We start from the raw sequence: 19,461 nt of genomic DNA, 5'->3' as shown, positions 1-19,461 counted from the left end.
GTGCTGCGTGAAGGTGGTCGCCGCTCTTCAGCGCCCCTTAACCCCGGTACCCTTTTACCGTCTCTGGAAGAGTCCTGGAACCTCGGGTAGTGGGGTTGCTCCACGACTGTGGGTTGCGGGTGCTCTTCTGCTGCATTGTACCTTTCTACGAGGGCCACAAGCTCATCCGCATTGTGGGGGTCACTCCGACTGACCCAACGGCGTAAGGCAGAGGGAAGTTTCCTCAAGAACTGGTCCATGACCAACCGTTCCACGATGTGGCTGGCTGAGTTGATCTCGGGTTGTAGCCACTTCCGGGCGAGGTGGATTAGGTCATACATCTGGCTTCGGGTGGCTTTATCCATCGTGAAGGACCATGCGTGAAACCTTTGGGCGCGAACAGCCGTGGTTACGCCGAGGCGGGCGAGGATCTCGAACTTCAATTTTGCATAGACGTTAGCTTCGGCTGGCTCTAGATCAAAGTAAGCCTTCTGGGGTTCGCCGCTTAGGAAGGGTGCGATTAGACCAGCCCACTCAGCTTCTGGCCATCCCTCTCTCTGTGCCGTGCGTTCAAACGTGAGAAGATAGGCTTCCACATCATCCGAGGGTCCCATCTTCTGAAGGTAGTGGCTTGCCCTGGTCATTTTCGGAACTGGGGCTGCCGCTGCCAGTGGAAGGTTACTGATAGTCCCCCTCAGGATCTCGAGTTCCTGCTGAAAGCCCTGAGCGAACCGCTGTTGCTCCTCTCTCAGCAAGCGGTTTGTCTCTTGCTGGTTTGCATTCGCGTTTTGCAGGGCTTCATTCGTCTGTTGCTGGTTTGCATTCGCCTGTTGCTGGTTGGCATTAATCTCTTGCTGGGCTATTAGCAGCTGTTGCTGGGCTGCATTCGTCCGCTGCTGGTTTGCATTAGTTTCTTGCTGGGCTATTAACAGCTGTTGCTGGGTTTCATTCGCGTCTTTCTGGGCAGCGACATTGCGTACCAGCGCACCCACCACGTCTTCCATCTTGTTTGCAGAGGATGAAAAAAACTTTTTTTTTTTTTTTTTTTTTTTTTTTTCAAAGTTCTTCAACCCGCAGACCCCCTAGTGCTCTGCCCGCATTCTCCACCATATGTGACAAACGGCTTACTCCGGGGCTCCGTCGTTTGTCCGGGACTGTTTAGAACACGGTCTTTTAGGGTAGGTTAAATGATGAGGCGTCACGTACTGTTCCTTTAAACAGGCTATGCCTGGTTTATTCAGTCCCAGGCACTGAGACTGCCACAGTGCATACAACAGAAAACAGATCAAAACAAAAGCTGCTCACCTGAGCGATAACTTAACTTAGATATCCCTGACTCAGGGTTGGAAGTGGCTTTTCCACTTCCAACATCAAAACACGGTACTTTTGCAGTCTTACACAAATGAACAGAAAGATTGAACCTGTTTGGGGAAGAGGCTTCTCCCCTCTGTAGTTCAGCAGCCTTCCAGCCTCCTGGCTCTTGTGGGGAGACCAGAGCAAACAGGAAATCAGTCTTTCATACCTGATTCCTAATTAGCATGACAGGTGACAGAAATCAGGCAGCAGACAAACTCTGGTCTGGATCTCTCATCCCTCAGTTCCAGCGCTTGCCAAACTGTGGGATGGAGTGTATGTATTATAAGGCTGCACTCCCAGGCCAAACAGGATAGAAACTGTCTAGTATCCTGGGAGCCCTATATACGGAATTTATTACCATCCCCTGGTTTCTGTCACAATATACATAAATAACATACTACCATCCGAGAACTGATAAAGTGGAGACAGCACACAGTGAGTAAACTGACGTTTTGACCCCTCAGAGGGGTCTTTATCAAGGGGATGTGACCCTCTGCAGGGTCGAAACATCGGTTGTCTGTTATGTTTATGCTGGTGAGCTAATATAATTTTTTTGCTATATACCCACTGTGTGCTGACTCTACTTTATCAGTCCTCGGATGGTAATGGATGTCTTATTTATTTATTTTTGTTACTTACATTTTTTATTAATAATTTTTTCAAAAGTAAAAAAAAAAAGGGGTACAGAATTTTTAAGGGACAGGCACCAGGTCATTCTACCATTTATAACAGGAGTGCTGGCTCTTGCCTTTACACTCTCTCTCTCTCTCTCTCTCTTCTCTCTCTCTCTCTCTATGGAAAGGGAAAAGAGAAACGCACTCTCCTAGTGTAATATTGCTTGAACAATTTATTACACTAATAAAATCAATTGTGGTTCAACTCACAAACAATGGCTGATAGCTCGCAGATTTGAGTATAATACTCAGACAATCCCCAGCTCGGCTCAGTATATTCCTCACTGTCTCTCCGCGTATAGTTCGCGTTGTGCGTCTTCTGTTTGCCAATGACCCGGAAGTGATGTCAATACACACCCGGCGCAGTCCCAGGCTCCGCTGTGGGTGGGATCGTGGCTGTAGCACTCAGATCAGTCTCTCCAATCCACAGCCAGTCAAAAGGGTGATTCTTTATTGAATCTCACGACACACAGTAATGCAGTGAGAGACGCATTGAGAGACACCGCACTTCTGGAGACTTAGTCCGCCTTAGGCGGATCCTGGGACTGTGCCCGGTGTGTATTGACATCACTTCCGGGTCATTGGCAAAGCAGAAGATGCACAACGCGAACTATACGCGGAGAGACAGTGAGGAATATACTGAGCCGAGCTGGGGACTGTCTGAGTATTATACTCAAATCTGCGAGCTATCAACCGTTGTTTGTGAGTTGAACCACAATTGATTTTATTAGTGTAATAAATTGTTCAAGCAATATTACACTAGGAGAGCGTGCTTCTCTTTTCCCTTTTATCTTTTTACAGATTATCTCTGGGATCAGGTTCCCTTGTGGAGCAGGCTGCTAGGAACTCCCAAATCTCCACTTTGGAACATTTATTTTTTATTTCTTGCTTGGACTTTATACAAGGACTGAGTATATTTGATTGTGTTCAGGTATTTTTCTATTTACAGGATTAGTGTGTTATACAGTAGGTTCCTTCTGTTATATTTAAGTCCTTTTAGAGTAATTTTTATTAGATTTTGTTCATTATAGCGCTGTTTTATATTTTTTGTCTATATATATATATATATATATATATATATATATATATATATATAATTTTTTATTTTTCTGTAGTTCAAAAGGTAGAAAAACATTGCCTTATGCGATCAGCACGAAGGATGCTGTCCACCTTATTTAAAGCAGTTGTCAATACATAACCTATCAACTACTATTTATCTACAAACCTAAACTTCCACTTATTTTATTTAGTTTTGAGCTTCAGTTTCACTTTTGGTCCTGGAGAAGTAGGAATTATTTGTAGGATGTGATACCTTTTAGGAGTCAATATGAAAGTTCTTATACGGTACATGAAATTATAGTTTTGCAAACCACTGTTTGCGCTGATGTTACATATAAAGATACCACACCTCAGATGTCACCCACATACCACTAACCCAGTTGAATACAGAATCTGCTCTGCATCTTAATCCGCATCACAAAAGGGTAGTAATGAGAACAGTATAGCGCACAAGAGCTGATTTTAATGCCCCACAGTCTCTCCTCTGTTCTCTGCAGTCTCTCTAGCCAGAATGGTTAAGGTTTCTTAATGACTCCTGTCTTATCCACATACCTCTTAATGTTTCTTTCGGGTGGGGTCTGTCCATTATTGCATTTGACTAGCTCTAAACGGTCTCGGTGTGTGTTACAGTCTCTTCCCTGTTTGGGGAACCTGCTTCCGCTTTTACCCAGCTTGTCTAGGTGCTACCTGCCATTGTCTCTGGGGTCTCATGCCCCTCCTCTCCCGGTCTGGGTGCTTCTCCTGGGTGCCTCCGGCTGCCTCTGCAGCACTTGCAGTCTCTGCGTAACCGTCTCCTGCCCCATCCGTTTGGAACCTGCGGGGTAGATTGAAAAAAAAACAACTGCAGCCGCGAGGGGGCGACAGAGAGAGGGGGAGATAAGCGTTTCTGGAGGTTTTTCGGGAGGTTTCTGGGCTACAAGGGAGCCATCAGGTGTTCAAGGTAACATCAGGCGATGTAATAAAGATAAATACACAAGAGAAAAAGACTCCTTAGCTGCACTCATACCTAGTGATCTGATTTTAGTGGTTAAAACTCAACTTATACTATAATTATATCTTCCAAAATAGAATTTAGTGTAAATAAGACTTGCGACAAAAATAATTAAACTTAAAAACAATTATGTGTACGTAATTGTACTGGTTATTGTGAAATATTATACAGCAGACGATGTGCCATTTATACAATGGGTTTCTGCCCGAGGCGAAGGGGTTAAGCACGGTGCCCTCCACGTGCAAATAAATGCCGTGTCTCTCCCCATCAGTAGATATGTTACACCTTTCTCTGCCTGTGTAATGCATTTCCCAGCAGTGAAATGGTTAAGCACGCAAGGTTGGCACCATACCGATAGGGCTCGTGCGATGCCCTGCAGCTTCTCCCCTTAAAATGAAGGGGTTAATGGGGGAGATTGGTAGATATACCCCCTACTCATCCACCCCCATCTCCTGCTGTTCTCAGGGACAGGTGCATCACTGTGTATAGGCGTCTGCCTGGCGCTAGGACCTCGCAGGCTCCAGCTTCGCCTAGGCTCCCCTCCCCGGCTCCCCCTTGCTCCTTCTCCCCCTCCCGGTCTCCTGCTCTCCATCCCCGGGTGTGAGAGGCAGCCAGGCCCCGCTGATCATCCCAGAGCAGCCTGCAGGTGCCACCAGCCACGGATCCCCAGCAGAGACAGAGCACAGGAGGCAGAGGGGAGGGGGGTGGTGGGGGGGTGACAAGATGTTGTTACCTGGAAGATGGCTGCTGCTTCATTTTCAACAGCCCCATCATGATGCCCAGGAAAAAATGGAGAAAGAGAGAAAAAAAGAGGAAAGATCAGAGATACCTCATTCTGCCAAGAAAGAAATAAAATAATTATAATATTCATAATAATCATTCATTAATAACAGCAAGAGAGGAACAAGCGGATAAAGGAAACCATCCCTTCCTGGATTTCCCATTCAACTATGGACAGAGAGTGAGTTTCAGCATTTTTTCATTCCCATGCTATAAAATCCCCCCTTGCCCTAAAAAAAAAAAAAAACACAAAAAAAGAAAACCCAGCCCCCCCAGACTGTGTGTTTGGAAATGGCAGAACACTTCTATATTTGTAATAAAGATCACCAGTGTTATTGGACATGTCAGAATAATGCACAGATCTCGAAATAAATCATAGGTCTAAGCGTCACATTGGGGTGTCACGCACCCTGTGCTAGTCCTCCCTTCTCATGTTGCATGTCTCTGCTTTTTATGACAATTTGCTCGGATCTTTAGTATTTGTGTCATAATGTATTTTTTAATGAGATAGGTGGGGTGTCTCTCAGCCTTTCAGATCAAATGTGTGTGCAACGAGTTAATGTGTGGAGTGTATCCCATCTATATCTCTATTTTATTTCCCTCTAAGGTGGGGGGAGAAAAGGGGGACAGATATTTGTGAATCAACCCTATTTGCATCTGGATTCATTCATAAAAAAAAAGGCTGCGATCAGTTTGAGGAACCATGATTGCTGCTTTTCTCCACCTCCTCCTCCTGGTGTGTGTGTCTGTCTATCTTTGCAGCTGTGACTAGGGAAATGCACAGCTTTCCAAGGACAGAACTGGACACACAGGCCAGAGAGATTACACAGGTCTCCTGATTGTATACATACATAGATATGTACAGTATATGTATTCAGAGATGTCCGTGAAGATTCTTCCTTCACCTGTTGTTTATTAATGGAGAGGACAAAGAACCTGTGGGTCACGTGACCCTCCATTCACAAAAAAAATCCTCCTTCATTCAGAGATGCTCCATACTCCTTGCAAGGACTCAGCTGCTCTGCTTCCCTCGTTCTCTATAATGGTTCTTCATTGGAGGAAGGCAGGGGAACGGTGAGGCGTAGAGATGCAGGATTTGGTCCACAGTCTGGACATGGAGAATTGAAGATGTGTGGGGGTTTTTGGTAGCAGAGGAAGCATGCTGATCACACCGTTGCTTTTAGAGAATGGGGCATTTGAGGCTGTGTCAAAATTAATAAATGCGAGATTTGGGTTGTTCATTACCCCCCTCCCGCACCCCACCATTTCCTATTTTGAAAAAGCTGGAAGTAATTTTCTAATAAGATTACATATGGACCACTGTGTGCCATATTGCTCTGGCAGTGATATTGTATCAGATTATTTTAGTAATCTGATTATTACTATCTTTATAATCCTGCCTCTGTTTTTGTAACTGATAATTTCACTGATTCAATTGTTCAGTCCCTTATTGCACTGGCAGTTATATTGTATCTGATTATTACAGTAACCAATTCTTGTAGTGAATGCCTTATTTTTCTGCTGGATATAGCATTTGTTTATTGAAACAACCCAACTCTTAAATGCCTAATTGCCGTGGCAATAATATTGTAATCTGTAACTGTTTATTGCAGTCTTGAGTGCCTTAGTGAGCTGGTGATCATATGGTACTATTTTATTGGTGAAAACCAGTTTTAAATTCATTATATATGTAATTGCACTTGTTATTGCACTATAACAAGAAAAATTGCACGATTAGTTTGTAAAATTGAGTAGTCTGCCACGTTACCACTCCATTTGTTTGCATTGCAAATCACGCAAAAACAATTGCAAGTCACACAATATTGCCAGTGGTAACGCGTTATCGTGCAATGACATCTACTACATCTACACTGGTACACTTGCTTTGTAGTAACTTTACCCATGAGTGTCTTCCTGCACTAAACAAATGTCTACTTTTGGGGATGAAATTATAATTACTGCACTTATCTGTGCTGTCCCTGATAATGTGAAGCTAAGAGGATACTCTACATTAGATATAAAAACAGGACTGCCTGAGCCTGTCCCTGATAATGTGGAGTCAGGAGGTCAATCTACATTAGCTATAAAATCAGGACTGTCAGAGCCACTCCCTGATAATCAGCTGTCAGGAGGTCACCCTACATTAGATATAAACATAAGGCTATCTAGAGTAGTCATTGCATTACACCCCTCTGCTTCTTCACAGTTACATCGTGAGGGTCCGTGCAGTGGTGATGTCCAGGGATGACTCAAGTGGAGGATGGGTGCCCATGGGAGGAGGGGGTCTCAGTCATGTGATGATCTGCAAGGTGCGGCGGCCAGAGACCTCCCACCAGCGCGATTACCTCATCCGTGGAGAGAGGCTGCGAGATCAAACTGTAAGCATCATAATTCTATATCATGCATGGCCAAGTGACAGAGGAACATGGCAAGAGCTGACCATGCCTAACAATCCCAATGTGTCTTTCAATTCCATAGGCATCCATATAACTGAAATAAGCCCAATGCACGTGTGGACCTGTATGTATCTTTATAAATGGGACTGTGCATCTGTGTGTATCACTGTACAGTATATAGCAGTGTATGTAGTGGTATCTGGCTTTGCTGTCAGTGGGATTCACTTTTAGAAATCTTGTGCTGTTTTTTCGACTGGTTCTGCAGTTGGAAGACTTGCATAGATAGATCCCAATATTCAAGTGGAATAAAATATATTAAAAAAAAAGCAAAAGCAGGCAGAAGAATAAATCCTGATAGATGAGCGACATATGATGTTTTTGTACCATTTTTTTCCACAGACCATCCTGGAATGTGTCTTGAAGAAGGGTCTGGTATATAATAAGGCAAACCCTATCTTTCACCACTGGAAGGTGGAGGAGAGCAAGTTTGGGCTGACCTTCCAGAGCCCAGCAGATGCAGTGACCTTTGAGAAGAGCGTGCAGGCTGCCATGGAGGAGCTGGCTGAAGGTGATGAGAGACGGGTCCCCGGCGAGACAAAATGCCCCAAACTGGCCCATCATAGCCCAAATTCTCTTGACACAAAGATGTGTATTTACTATGTGGCACCAAGTAAATTGATTGCTTAGTAAATAAGGACAACAATGCCAAAAATAGACAAAAGAATGGACTTCTCTAGGATACACTTTGCCTCTACGTTGGCACCCATAAACATTTTGTTCCCACTACTGTATATCCATATTGAAAACATGTGTTCTGTAGTCCCTATACAAATACCAAAGACACACCACTACTCCTGCTGATACAGTTCTCTCATGACAAACCAAGTCTCATCCCAACCCAAGAACAACCTTGTGCCTCATCCCACACTCTCGTCCTATCTCTCCCCATGAGTCCTGTCATAAGGTTACCTTTGCCACCTGTCATAGATCAAACTCCCAATTATCTACCCATATCATGCCCCTTCCATCTTATCTACCCTCCATCTCTTTCTCCACCCTTCACTCCCCTGTCCTATCTCTCTTTGCACACCCTGCTATTACCGGTACCTTCCCTTTACCTACTATAAAAGCTTTGTTACAAAACACCCAATCATCCCATCCTATTTAGAACTCCTGGTCTTCTATCACAGTTCTATCTCACTCTCTTCTTTCCCCACCATTTCACTCATCAAGAATCATGCTCCTCCTCTAGAGCAACAGGGCCAACTAAAGACTCTATTAGCTCTCAGTTACACAAGGAGCTTTGCCCTTCACCCTCCACTGTCAACGGTTTTAAATAACCTACTCTGTCCTAGTCCATCCCTTCCATCAAATACTCCAGTCAACCTGTCTGCTCTCCACTCACTGATTTTCTTCTCTCTCAGGTTCTCTTTCCCCTTCTTCCTCATCCTCTTCATCCTCCTCATCACCTGATGAAGCTGAAGGTTTGGAAGATGCCATGGCTGTAAGTCTATCACCACTCCCCAGTCTGCACTCCGTCACCACTTCCCAGCCTACAGTGCCACTAATCATTTCAACACTTCCCAGTCTGTAGGCCCAGTAACATCTTCATATTTTCCAGTTTGCAGACCCATTGAACTTTCCCCTAGTTTGTACGGCTAGTAACACCTTAATCTCTATTTCAGTCTTAAAGACCAATAACTCTATATATAAAGAGCATGCGTGTATAGTTTTGTATGTGTGATTGTGCTTATATCACCCTTTCTGTGCTATCTTCATGATGTAAATGGTATCACTGTGTTTATTCCTGTGTGTATATCTTCTGTCTGTCTCACCCTCTGGTCTGTCTCAGTTGCACACAGACAGTGAGTCATCTTCTAACAGCCGGAAAGAGATGTTACCCAAACACATCACCATCGTCACCAGTGAGTCCTCCTCCAGCTGCTATGTGCGATCCCCAGCGTCTGAAGAGTTTGGATTCGGCACAGGGCCGGCAGTCAGCCCTACCACACAGGTATGTACAAGCAACACTTGGGTATACACTTTTAGAACAAGCATGTCTACAACTGCACAGGTCTGTGTTACTGCAACCTTTGGTGATGATCAGTGGGTCCCTTCAGCCTGTCTCTTGGTCTATTTGTGGAGTGACAGACTTCATAGGATGTAGGTTCCTTCGCTGTGTCATTGTCATCCTGTTGTTGGAGGTATGGACTGGGTGGGCCATAGGTTACATCTGTCTGTGTTACTGTATTACCTTGTGGATGAATATTTTTTCCCTGTTTTCAGGATTTACCTATTTTCATTCATAAATTACCAGGAATTCAGTTTTCACTGATTTACACCCGTTTATCAATTAACAATTTTTTTTCCTGGGTACTTATTTTATGTTAAACGCTAATGCCTTACTCGATTGTTGTGTATCCTGCAGCTCTGAGACTGAAGCAGTTCCTGTAAAACACAACTAACAAAGGTGGAGGTTCACAAATTAAGCAACATATTATACTATGATAGCCCCATGTCAAAATCTTGTACCAGTAAAAAGTATTTTAGTCCTTAGATTGTTTTTTTCTCTTGTCATGCTTTCTTTATATTTTCTAGCACATTTCAGGCTGCCATCAGTGTTTGTATGGTTTTAAATGTTAGTGTTTTCTACTGCTACTGTATTAAAATCATAGCCATTTTTTCAATTTGACTTTGGTTCCCGTTTTTTGTTTCTGATTTTCATATCTTACTTTAGGCATATTTAGAGTGATGTTATAAGGGATCTTGTTAGTCTTTTTAGTGTGTATATATATATTTTTTTTTTGTGTGTATATATATATATATATACTTTTTGTGTGTGTATATATATATATATATATATATATATATATATATATATATATATATATATATATATATATATAGCAACTGTAAATATTCCTGTATATTCATTTGCATGTCTTAGACAGGTCTGCAACCCTGTCTTTCACCATTATCACCCAGCACACAGCACTTCCGCTGCAGCAAGGGATTCTGGGAAATGACATGCAAATGAGCACATAGTGCCACCTTTTATCTCAAGCTCACATTACATGAGCAACCTTTAGCCAATGCATGCTGCTTTAGACACAGCTTTTAAACAAGGGCTTGGGAGATGCAAAACCAGTAAACCTCACACTGATGATACCCATCAAGGTTGAAATATGTCTGTGAGTGGGTTTACTGGCTTTGAGCACTCCAAGGAGTAGCTAAACCTTAATAGGTGACCAAGTGGTATACATTGATAGATAGCCAGGGTAGTAGCTCAACAGAATCGGTAAAGTATTGTGATAAGGACTTAAAAACATAACTTTATTATGAGAAATACTCAATAAAAATGGATCGCAAATCTAAATAACAGAACAATGGTGCCTAATAAACTGAGCGAATTAAAATGGGTGTGTAGTTTCAAAGGTACTCTTATAAAGTGTGTGTCACATGGGTTGGAAAGTGCTAGGTAAGCTTATCTTAAATTCATCTATAAATCAGATAAAGCATAAGTGCTTGTATGCAGTGAGACATGTCTCTGTATATCTGTCTGAATGGTGAGATAACCTATTCAAAGTATGTTCCCATGGACAGAATTAGCGTTCTCAATGATTGTCTTGGTAGCTAATATATTTGCTTTACCAAAATATAAAGCCAGAACAGTCTCTAAACTCACAGCACCCCAAAGTATTTAAGGGGTTATGAAACTCCTACATGAATTGGACTGAGGAGCAGTCTGTTTATGACTGGCTTAATATCTCTCTTGTGCAGTTCATTGGACTGCTGGTAAGTAATTTATACCGATATTACTTAGCCCATAAGCATAGTTGCGCAGTGTGTTTAAAACAGGTAGTGGCTAGTTGGGTGTCTCTGCAGCCCTCAATTGGGGTAGCCCAGCAGACAGCTAATAGAGAGCCATGTCTGTTAATATATCACTGCGCAACAGGACAGAGGGGCAGTCTGTTAGTGACTGGTTAAATGTCTCTCTATTTCCAGATGGTAGTCTGCAGCTGTTCTGACCTTAGGTAAGTAATATTCACATTAATATAGCTGCCGGAGAACGCAAATACCGAATATATATTAGACAGGAGAACAGTCTAATAACGACCGATTAGGTGTCTTTATAGATTGATGTCATGAAACACCATGCTTATTGTGATGGTTTTACATGACTGACAGAGGAGTAGTCTGTTTGCGACTAACTCAGTGTCTCTATCATCAGGAGTCATCGGATTGCTGGTAAGTAATATATATATAAATATCAGATGAATCAAAGAGCATCAATATATGATATATTTAGACAGGTGAACAGTCTGTTAATGACTGATCAAGTGTCTTAGCAGATCTTCCTTCAAGTGGCCCTGTGGACAATCCTCAAAAGCCGTTCCTGTTGACAGCCATTAAAATCTGTTCCTGTTGATTTCTGTCTATGTGACTGGACTGAGAAACAGTCTGTTTGTGACTGATTCAGTGTCTCTCTAGTCACATTTACTCCCACCCGACACTGGGCACGGAGCCCCAGTGCAACTGAAACACCCCAGAAGGAGGCGCACATAAAGTGAAAAATAAAATAAATATTCAACTTCTTAGTGCCCTTTGTCAGTATAACGGGCACTCACCAATTCAGTACTGCCTTAATAAAGCAATCCGCGAAACGATCGTTGGCATTGACGTACTGCCGTCATCAGGGAGTGCCTGCATTGACTTCATGCTCACTATCCCTAGGCTCAGTTTGGCGCACTCAGCGTTTTTTACCTTCAAAAACCAAGCAACTCATCACTGAATTGGTGATGCTCTTCATCCTCCTCATCACCTGATGAAGCTGAAGGTTTGGAAGATGCCATGGCTGTAAGTCTATCACCACTCCCCAGTCTGCACTCCATCACCAGTTCCCAGCCTACAGTGCCACTAATCATTTCAACACTTCCCAGTCTGTAGGCCCAGTAACATCTTCATATTTGAAGGTGAGTTCAGAGACTGTTCTGGCTTTATATCTTGGTAAAGCAAATATATTAGCTAACAAGACAATCATTGAGAACGCTAATTCTGTCCATGGAAACATACTTTGAATAGGGTATCTCACCATTCAGACAGACATACAGTGGACCTATGTCTCACTGCATACAAGCACTTATGCTTTATCTGATTTATAGATGAATTTAAGATAAGCCTACATAGCACTTTCCAACCCATGTGACACACACTTTATAGGAGTACCTTTGAAGCTACACACCCATTTTAATTCACTCAGTTTATTAGGCACCATTGTTCTGTTATTTAGATTTGCGATCCATTTTATTGAGTATTTCTCGTAATAAAGTTAAGTTTTTAAGTCTTTATCACAATACTTTACCGATTCTGTTGAGCTACTACCCTGGCTGTCTATCAATGTATACCACTTGGTCACCTATTAAGGTTTAGCTACTCCTTGGAGTTCTCTCATGATAGGGGATTCTTTTCTCTGGTATATTTCTGTTATTTCCCCTGATAGTAGCACCCACCTGTTAAGCTGTAGCGAGGGTTACCTTTCCTCCCCCTCCCCTTCCCTTACTCTCTCCCTAAGTTTACTATCTATATATATAAATAATGTATATATACAAACACACAGTGCATGTTTTGTAAAAAAAAAAAAAAAAAAAAAGAAGAGGTGCTGGTACTCGGGCCGCAGACAGCTTTCCCGGGCCCAGGACTAGAGCTTCCACTGCCCCCTTCCCCCCCCCACTCACCCCAAATGTCGATAGCTTTGTGAGACCCCCACCGCTCTCACCCCAACCTCTCTCTCTCACCTGCCCCGCAAACCACCGTGGGATAGCGGACCGCTGGATGCAATGTTAATCCGTGGCGGTGAGCATCGGATAATCCGTTCCGACATCGGATAATGCGTTCAGTGTCACTATGTCACTGTGTAGAGGGAAAGGTAGACTCCACGAGCTACACACCCTTCCTGTCTGTGTTACTGTGTCACCCTGTGGGTGACAGCACAGGTTGCCTACGACAAATCCTTTTGGTTATATCACAGGGTAACTTTAATTTGATGGTCCAGATGCCATGTCCTTCCTTTTATGTGAGTCACTTTGTTACTCATGGTGAAAGGATAAAGTATGGTTCCTGTCTCCCTCTGTACGAGAAGTGTAACACACATTTACGTCTCCCCTCAGTCCCAACCCTTGCAGCGTCTGTCCTTCCACGACGAGGAGGAGCTGGAGAGCATCAACCCTTGCAAGGACCTCTGGGTGTCAAAGGGATATGAAGATTACCGACGGGCAGCCCTGCAGAGGCCGGAGCAGCCAAAATCAGACCTGCGTGTCCACTTCCAAAAAGCCAGCGGAAGCAAAGCCAAGGAGCGTCACTTCCCGGGGGCTACAGGTACCACAGTGACAGAAAGTGAGGCCCCCCTGAAGGAACCCATGGGCTCCCCTTCCTGCAGGATCCATGCCCCCCCTTCCCCAAAGTCTAAGGAACACCCACAGGTGGCAGGGGAGGAGGACAGCGCAACCGCTCGCTGCGTGTATTGCAGGGACATGTTCAGCAGCGAGGAGAATGGCAGAGGGCAGTGCCAGGATGCGCCTGACCCCATCGGGCGCTGTGTCTACCAGCTCTCCTGCATGTGGTGCGCCGAGAGCCTGCTGTACCACTGCATGTCAGACTCAGAGGGCGAGTACTCAGACCCCTGCTCCTGTGACCCAGGGCACCCCCACTTTTGCGTGCGCTGGGCTGCCTTGGTAGCCCTGTCCCTTGTCGTCCCCTGCATGTGCTGCTACCTCCCGCTGAGGGCGTGCCACTGGAGCGGGGAGCACTGCGGTTGCTGTGGGGGGAAACACAAAGCGGTGCGGTGAGAGGAGGAGACCGGAGAGGAAGGAGAAACAAACGTTCAGCCTGTGGCTTTGAGTGCCACCTAGTTACACGGCAGGATCTACATACATCTTTATTCTCAAGTTGTGTGCGTGGGGGGGGGGGGGTGGGGGGGGGAGAGGTAGGAGAGTGTAGCCACAGCAATATGTGAATTATTGGAAGGGGATGTGGTAAATTACACACCCAAAGAGAAGGAGGGGGGGGGGGATTCCATAAAATGACTGCAGGTCCCAAAAATTACTTGGTGGCTTTGATGACAGCCCTGCAGTGTAAGAAACCATAGAACCTACAGCAGTGTTTCTCAACTCCAGTCCTCAAGCCCCCCCAAACAGGTCAGGTTTTCAGGATATCCCAGCTTCAGCACTGGTGGCTTAATCAGAGGCTCCCCTCTGATTGAGTCACCTTTGCTGAAGCAGGGATATCCTGAAAACATTACCTATTGGGGGGCTTAAGGACTGGAGTTGAGCACCCCTGACCTACAGTATACTGTGGAAGGGGTCAAAGGTGAAATCCCACCTAGGACCAAACCGAATTAACATCAGTGATTTGAATCAGTCACAACTAGGCTCAGAGTGATATAGTTAAGCCATGAATAGACGTGTTAACCTGTCCCACGAAGCAGTAACATTTTTGAGTGACGGCTGTTTGAAGATTCCCAGGGTCAAAAAAAGTGTACTTTTTTTTTTAAAGTAGCATTTCAAAACTCATCAATATTCACCCAGTTTTTTTAATGCATAAGTTTTGCGTATTATTCTTCACAGATTACGTGCTCATCTGACTACTCTAGTTGTAATGGGGTCTATTTATCAATGCCTCTCGACTGGGGCAAAACTAGTACAAAAAACTCTCACCAGATTCATCAAAGGACAAACTCCTCTTGCATTCAATCGATTCACAAGTTTTTTTTTTATACGCGTTGCACCGTTTTGATGCTGCAATTCACCGAAGTTTTGCAGCCAGAAGACTTTGCTTAATACACCCCATTATATCTGCAATGGCACCTACGAGTGAGAGGAACCATCATATCACTGATTTTTTTTTCAGGTTAAATAGTTTGAAGAATTTATGATTTATCAGGAATGCTTCTCTAGGACATTTTTAAAAAAAGATATTGATATCCCTGTTATCAGTTCCCTTTGGTCTTATGTGAGGCTGCACCTTTAGTGTATAAACAAGGCAGTAGCCAATGAGATTGTTGTAAATGATGGTCTACTGGAGATTGTGGTCATTTAAAGCCGCAGAGGTAGGGAGTCAATGGTGACAAAGAAGAGATGGGAGAATATCACAGGGTCCAATAGTTAAGGGGTTATATATTTATATATTTGTAAAAAAAAATACCTTAAAGGCAGGGTACACCCTTATAGGATCAAAGTGTTGAAATATTAGAGCTATACAAAAGGAAATCTTATATATATTGTTTTAGATGACAGCTATGAGGGAAATGCAGGTCTGTAGAAATGCAGGTACTGTATGTGAATATATATATATATATATATATATATATATATATATATATATATATATATATATATATGCAGAATAAATGAGTTCTTCTGTATTAGATGATACCTTTTTTATTTGGACTTACAATTTATGTCATAGAACAAGCTTTGTAGAGTTTTCCTCTCTTCTTCAGGTCAGCAATACTGATATACAAAGGTTTCTATGACAGGTTTCTTTGTAAACCAGTATTGCTGACATGAGGAAGAGAGGAAAACTCTCGAAAGCTTGTCCTATGACATAAATTATTAGTCCAAATAAAAAAGGTATCACCTAATACTGATGCACTATCGCAACTGGACTAACACGGCTATTTCCGTTTATGTATGTATGTATGTATATATATATATATATATGTGTATATATATATATATATATATATATATATATATATATGTATAATTTGAAAAAATGTGTAGCCTGCTCTTAGTGAATTAAAGGTGGATGAGGAGTTGAGACATTTTCAGGTGTCGCTACTAGTTTTTCTGTAAAGCCCCATTTAAGCGGGTGTGGGAAGTTAAGTTGATGCTGATGTTGAAGGTACCACTATTGTCATAGCACAGACTTGTGATCTCCAAGGTCCAAAAAATCTAAATGAGTTATGTGTTTTTGATTAGCTGTTCTTACACTGAGTGAGGTTTACATAAAGTCAAAGAGGATATTGAATGACACTGCTGCATAATGGATGAAATTTATTACAAATGAGTGATGCTGACTTCCAATGAGTGAGAATTACTCCTAGTGAGAAGGGACTACATTGTATTAAGTGGTTCTCAATGCCAAAGTGTTGAAATACCTTCCAGTGAGTGAGACTCACTCCTACACTGGGAGATAAAGTGACTTATTCAGGGTCACAAGGAAAGCGGACACCTGCATTTGAATTGGGCTCACTCACCTCAAAGGCAGTGATAATACCACTGAGCTATTTATGTATGTATTTTCTTCACTGTAGTGCTTGTATTACCTTTTGAAACCTTAAATAATATAGACTCAGTGCACAGTAAAACATGTGTTTCCATTCTATATTATTTGGCTTAGTGGTCACAAGGTGCCTTGTTATGTCTGTAGCCACATACTGTTCAACCTTAGAAGGAGCAGCTGTGTCTTGGATTGGAGAGGGGGCTTGGGATAACATAATTTGTTATTATGTGTACCCCTATTTATTGACTTATTGTACTATACGAGATATAACCGGTTTATCTCAAAATCTTAAAATTATCTAAATATTTGCTCATATAATGAAGTAAACTGCGCAAAGTAAATTAATCATGTCTATTATATTATCACTGAATTACAGGTGGGTAGCTGAGGGATAGGATGATAAGGTGACAGGCAGTGTCCCTCTCACTTATTGGAAAGCACTCTCACTCATTGGAAGGCACACTCACTTATTGGAAGGCACACTCACTTATTGGTAGGCCTGTCTATAATATTCCCTCAACCCTAAATCTCTTCTGTAATTCCATTTTGCAGAGAATACATAGACCGTTATTAAAACTTTTGTGCCCAAATTAACCCAACTTCTCCCCTTTGTGGATTTTCATGTGACCCTTTTGACCCAAAGCTGCTGATATATTTGCTTCATGGTTATTTGCTCCCACTCACTTTATCTCTGGAGCCCCTTCTCTCGCTTTCCCCCCAAACCCTTCCTCCTTCCTCACACCTGCCCCGAATCTAACACATGTATGGTGCAGTCTATAATTCCTTGAGTGCTGGGTGGAGCCGTCACTTGATTGCATTGAGGGCACTCTTCTAGTACTGAAAAAAATCAAGGAGACTATGCATCAAGCTTAAAAAATGCCCATTCTGGTGTAAACTCACTCATCTTTAGTGATGTATAAACATATGAAGGGACGTTGCTCTGATTTTCTGCTGCTTGCATCAGTGAGCTATGGTGAGCAGCTACATGGTGCAATAGAAGTAAATTGACATAGTTAATGTGATGTATAAGTTTTAGCATCCCTTGTAGTTATTTCCCATCATCTTATTTTTGGTTGCTAATAAAAAAAACACTAAGTCTGTGTTGGCACAAGCTCAGTAATAAGCATCAACCGGACAATTCAGTTTACAAAATAGTTTTCCACCGATCTGCCAGGTGACATCAGGTAAAGCTTGATACACAGTCCCTCAAATTGTGAAAGGAACAGGGGGGAAAAAACGATGCAGTGATGTCTAGCTCCATTGGATGCAGCACAGCTTCTCCCGCCAGTTCTATAGAACACTGTCATCGGTACTGACAGGGCCAACGCATTTCACATCCAAAATCAGCTTTTCTGCAGCCACAGACCCTGGTCACAACTGTGTTCACATTGACAACCAACACACACAAGGCTGTAAAGTTTGCACTAGCTGTGAGGTGTTATGTATATTGATGTAACAGGAATGTTTTATTGCTATTTTGTATCAAACATAAAAAGGTTGCTATTAAATAATTTTTTTTGTGGTTGGAGCTGGAAATCTTTATTTTCTCTTCTACTAAATATGGCATACTTGGTATCAAACTTTTTTGTGTACAGTGGAAAGGAAAATGAGGGTTGAGAATAGTCATGTAAACGTGTATATTGTACTTGATAACTAACACAGTCAGAATTCTCCCCAACAGTTAAACCAGTTACCCATGCAAACAATGCTGGTTTTAAATATAACAGCATCATTAAACAAGTTTTTTGTTTGTTTTTTAAAGGAGTAAAAAATTATCATATCCCTTAACATACAATACCAATTTGTATTCCCTTTTTATACAAGATTTTTTACAAGTGTTTTTGTTTAGTTTTGTTTGAATTGTTCGTTTCTCTGTGCGGTTCTTTGCAGAGATCAGTGGATAAGCAGCGGTGTGGAATAACTGAGTGAAAGCTCTGCCATGTAAAGCACTCGGAAGACGACATGCAGTTTTATCTATGCTCCTTCTGTCATAGAAGGAGATGGGGCATAGTCTTCAAGGCATTTTTGGCCTACGGGGGCTTCACCTGTGGGCCTAAACAACTGCTCCCTCTCCTCGGACTGCAAACCTTTCAGAGTTGGACTCTCCCAAAGAGGTCACAGAAAAATTCCCTTCTACCAGCTCCCTCCGTTCATCTGTTTAATAATAGTGCACTTATGAATAGTTTAGAGCAGGGGTGGGGAACCTTTTCATGTTTGAAGGACGCATTAAGTTAGCTGTAAACCTAATAAGACCGCATTCAAGAAACTTCAATTAGATGCACTCTAAATGTACATTATTTTGTAAAAATCGAACTACTATACTATATACTAATTAACTTTAAAAAATGAAAATATTTAAATGTAATATAATTGGGTTTAGGACCAATAAATACACGAATTTTTTTTATTGTTAATTTTAAAGTTAACGTACCTTTTAATGACTTTCTTGTGACTGCTTTTTGCAGGAAAGAATTTGAATATTTGGTTGCCACATGGAGGTCCGCAGTTTCAGCTGGTCCTCTAGATGGGTATCCGTCATTTGTGACCTTAAGGGCGTCTTGATTTGGGTCATGTAGGAGAATGTAGATTCGCAACAATAAGTGGTTGAAAAGCACGAAAGCATTTTTTGTGCGTGTTGCAGAAGGCGTGGGTATTCTATTGCATTTTTCCATATTTCAAGTGGATCTTTCTTAGCGTCAAATAAGAATTTTACAATATTATCTTCTGAGAGCTCAATCAATTCCATCCGTAGTTCTGTAGGAGCCTTGGAGAAATCAACTAGATGAGGTTGAAATGCTAAATTGAGTTTGATGTCATGATTCTCAAAGTCAGTGAACCTGTCATTGTATTCTCCAATTAATAAGTCTATAACAGCTGGGTATTCTTCAAATGATTTGCATGAATCCTCCTGCTCATGAATTACCTTTGCTAACTGGGGAAAATG

At 42.4% G+C, this 19,461-nt stretch overlaps 2 protein-coding genes across 4 annotated transcripts in view; one reads left to right on the top strand and one right to left on the bottom strand.

Annotated features, from left to right (window-relative positions):
* LOC142498618 (uncharacterized) overlaps nucleotides 1-3,911 on the bottom strand; it is a 41,135-nt gene extending 37,224 nt beyond the window's left edge. Inside the window, exon 1 of one of the 3 annotated variants that reach the window (XM_075606837.1) lies at nucleotides 3,621-3,911. The gene's annotated coding sequence lies outside the window, so the exon portion shown is untranslated. The remainder of the gene's footprint in view (nucleotides 1-3,620) is intronic. The other 2 variants (XM_075606838.1, XM_075606836.1) reach the window with 2 other exon arrangements.
* An 849-nt stretch (nucleotides 3,912-4,760) lies between these two features.
* On the top strand, nucleotides 4,761-14,179 carry SPRED3 (sprouty related EVH1 domain containing 3). The gene is made up of 6 exons (XM_075606839.1): nucleotides 4,761-5,020; nucleotides 7,046-7,217; nucleotides 7,635-7,803; nucleotides 8,660-8,739; nucleotides 9,088-9,249; nucleotides 13,403-14,179. The coding sequence occupies exons 1-6, from the start codon at nucleotides 5,010-5,012 to the stop codon at nucleotides 14,078-14,080; spliced, it is 1,272 nt and encodes a 423-aa protein (XP_075462954.1). The 5' UTR covers nucleotides 4,761-5,009; the 3' UTR covers nucleotides 14,081-14,179.
* The last annotated feature ends 5,282 nt before the right edge of the window (nucleotides 14,180-19,461 follow it).

This window comes from Ascaphus truei, chromosome 7, assembly GCF_040206685.1.
Source record: "Ascaphus truei isolate aAscTru1 chromosome 7, aAscTru1.hap1, whole genome shotgun sequence".
In the NCBI taxonomy this organism is placed as follows: Eukaryota; Metazoa; Chordata; class Amphibia; order Anura; family Ascaphidae; genus Ascaphus; species Ascaphus truei.
Note: the sequence above shows the minus strand (reverse complement) of the source record. Positions and strands in the feature narration are given on the sequence as shown.